At 57.7% G+C, this 3,063-nt stretch overlaps 1 protein-coding gene across 1 annotated transcript; it reads left to right on the top strand.

Moving 5' to 3' along the window:
- Positions 1-1,280: 1,280 nt before the first annotated feature.
- On the top strand, positions 1,281-1,995 carry SPRG_17547 (hypothetical protein; the record flags this gene model as incomplete). The annotated part of the gene is made up of 2 exons (XM_012357050.1): positions 1,281-1,803; positions 1,844-1,995. 2 exons carry the CDS (start codon positions 1,281-1,283, stop codon positions 1,993-1,995), a joined length of 675 nt encoding a protein of 224 aa, XP_012212440.1.
- Positions 1,996-3,063: the final 1,068 nt, after the last annotated feature.

Below are 3,063 nucleotides of genomic sequence, written 5' to 3'. Positions count from 1 at the left end.
TGGGCTGTTGGGCTGCTTGGCGGCGGTGACCTTGGAAGCAAGCAGAAACAAAAGCCACGTCAATGCCTAGTGGTTTCGAGTCTGCTGGAGGGCATACATACTACTAGTACAGCGTAGAGGGTGATGGAAATGGACTGCGCGACCACTGTGCAGGAACGGCCGAGAGAAGAAGCCGCTTGCCACGATCTTTTACGAGCGACGGGGGCCCTTCCATTTTTTAATTATATTTTGCGTGTTCTCGGTCCGAAAGTCCTGATTTCAAACCCTATGGTCCTGGTTTCCACGCACCCGCGTTTGTGACCGCTTGTTCTTGGACGCGCATCGGATTGGCCAAAAGTGGACCAATCGCAGCGCAACTTGAAGCTGCGTGAGAACGAGAAGATCTCGGTCAATCACGCCAGGCGACAAGGTAGACGCGGTATATGAAGGTGCGTCCAGCGCCCGCCATACACAGCGAAGCACAGGACAGCAGTCGCTGCTTTAGCGAGTGACACGTCGCCATCGAGGTCGACGCCACATCGCCAACATGGCTAGGAAGCGCCGCCATCGAGTGGCTTCGATGCTATTATCTGCAGGTACCGGCTTGTACCTACGCCAGCATGCAAGTGGTGTTCTCGAGGCGCATCATCCAATAAGCGCTGGCTGCAGGCGAGGAAGCGAGCTACGTCGACGGAGCCTCCGGCGCCACGAGCCGATGCCAGCTGGCTCCATCGGAGGCGAGAGTGATGCGCGAGCTCGATACTCTCAACAAAGAACGAGATTTTGCGGTTGCTTCTTGGATATTGCGGCTTCGAAACAGGATGCAAGTACGACAGGAACCCGGTGCTGCATCTCTGTAGAGCGCCTTTTGAAGCGAGAGCCCATGAGCGTTGGTGGTAAGCAATGTCGTGCTTGAGCTGGACACCCTTGAGAAAGATGTACCCGAGCCATAGCGTCGCCAAGCGGTCAATGATGCGCACTTGCAGGCTTGGGATACGTGGCAGCACGATAGGCCAACAACAGCAAGGTAAAGGGATTCCAGTGTCAAGTTTCCGTCCAAATGCCATCTCGCTCCAGTCATATTAGCCCAGGAAAGCTATTCGTTTGCCTTGTGTGCAAGGCCATACGCCAAGAGCTCGGCCCAAGTATTCTCATGGCTAGACTGGCTAGACTTTGTCTGCTGTCCTGCAGTTGTGTTGTATTCGGCACGTGTGCCGAATGTAAACCCTTTGTTGTCGGCATCTGCCGAATCCATACCCAACACAACGATGGCAGCATCGACAAAGGACGTCGACCGGAAGATGACCGACCACGACTACCTCGTCATGGAGCGGGAGCTCTATGAAGATAGCATACGCGCGCTGGAGGTGCGGCTCGCCCAGCTGGAAGATGGCACGCTACCAGAGTACGTCGAGCAGGTGCAGGCGTTTGCGGCCGAGAAGCAGTCGCGCCTCGACCTCGCACGGCTCCGGCGCGATCTCCTCGAAAAGAACAACGCCGAGCTACTCGCGTTCGACCTGCAGCAGCTGGACGAAGTGTACGCCCAGGCCATGGAGCGCGCGCTGCGCACGCCGCCGCCATCGCACGTCGACCTGGCCACTTCTGCCATCGACAACACGGCGCAGCCTCTGCCCATGGGGAAGACTCTGTCAGATAGAGAGCTCGCAGCGGCCTTGGATCGTACGCTCGACGAGAAGCGCCGACTCTTCAACCTTGAGCACATTGCCGCGGTCCAGCCCAGCACGTCCACGATCGTCGCCCAGCTCCAAGCCACGCGCGATGCTTGGCAGGCCGCGCACGTCGCAATGGACGCATCTTCGCGTAGTACGTTCAATGTGTCCCATGCTGTCTCATGCTAGCGTAGCCGCCGAGTGCTTTTGGGATGCGACGCACAAGACGTTGCACATCTGCGCGCAGCCATATCGCGTTGGCGATGCCATCGTGCTCCACTCGGCGCTGGCCGACGTACGAGATGCGACGAGAATCATCTCTACGAGTCTCATGCCATACGACTAGGAAGCATTTTACGGTGAGATTGCTTCCGTGAGTGAGACCGCGGTACTCGATGAACCTCCATCTCGAGCCGATGACGACAGTGGACGTAGGTTGAGCTCAAGCTGCTGTGTGACTCGGTCGTTACTGTACCACTGGCATCTCTACGAGACCATCGGTGTCGGCTTCAGCGACAAGACATGCACGGGCGATCGACCGACGCACCGTTCTCGCCAATTCCGACGACACCCCTTCGCCGCGCCTCGACGCCGCGCTCGCGCCGCAAGTCCCGATCCCGACGCGTTCTCTCGCTGCTGTAAAAGGTCCCACGGACACTCTGTACATCGTATAACTATGCACTAAATGGAATGATGACCAATGCACACAATCAAAGCTGTGGCTTTCGACATGACCCACCACGCTGCTTTAACGACTTGATGATGCAACAAGTTGACTGGGCACCGCGAGCCAAAGACCTGCTACACTGCCGTGGGCTTGGAAGCGACACCAACGCAAGCATCGATGGATGCTGCTCCCGAGTGAACCGTCGAATTGAGAAATATGTACTGCTTTCTTACAGCTCCTCTTGGATGGTCCAAAGCCTGGTGCAGCCACCGGGGCAGAGACGAGAACCGTTGTACAGAGCATTCTGGCATGTCGCCGTCGAACGTGCTGTGGCGAGGCCCTGATACCGTTCTGCCCATCAGGGTATCCCAACGACGTCCTCTCGCAGGTCGTAGTTGTGGTGCCAACTCGGCCATCTACCTCACGCTGAAGGTGGCATTTAGTGAGGTAGCACAGATCATCGGACCGACATGGCAAGTGAGGTGGTTTCGCTTGTCATTCCAAACATTCCTGGCGTCTTCTTGATCTGCAGTGCTGTCGCAGTATAACCGACCACGGCAGTGTGCATTTTGCCCTGTTCACGCCTTGGCGCAATGCACTCGATCTCGTACGTCGCGGGAACGCAGCTCGTGACGAGCATGAGCGAGGTCGACGACTTTGCTCGCGCCAAGAAGCCGGCCCCGCGCCGCTGGCGGTCCAAGCGCATCCTCGGCCTTCTCGCCGGCGCTCGTCCTTGTGGCCATCGCC

The sequence above is a fragment of the Saprolegnia parasitica genome (genome assembly GCF_000151545.1).
Source record: "Saprolegnia parasitica CBS 223.65 unplaced genomic scaffold supercont2.708, whole genome shotgun sequence".
NCBI lineage: Eukaryota > Oomycota > Saprolegniomycetes > Saprolegniales > Saprolegniaceae > Saprolegnia > Saprolegnia parasitica.
The sequence above is the reverse complement of the archived record's forward strand: the minus strand, read 5'-3'. Positions and strand labels throughout refer to the sequence as shown.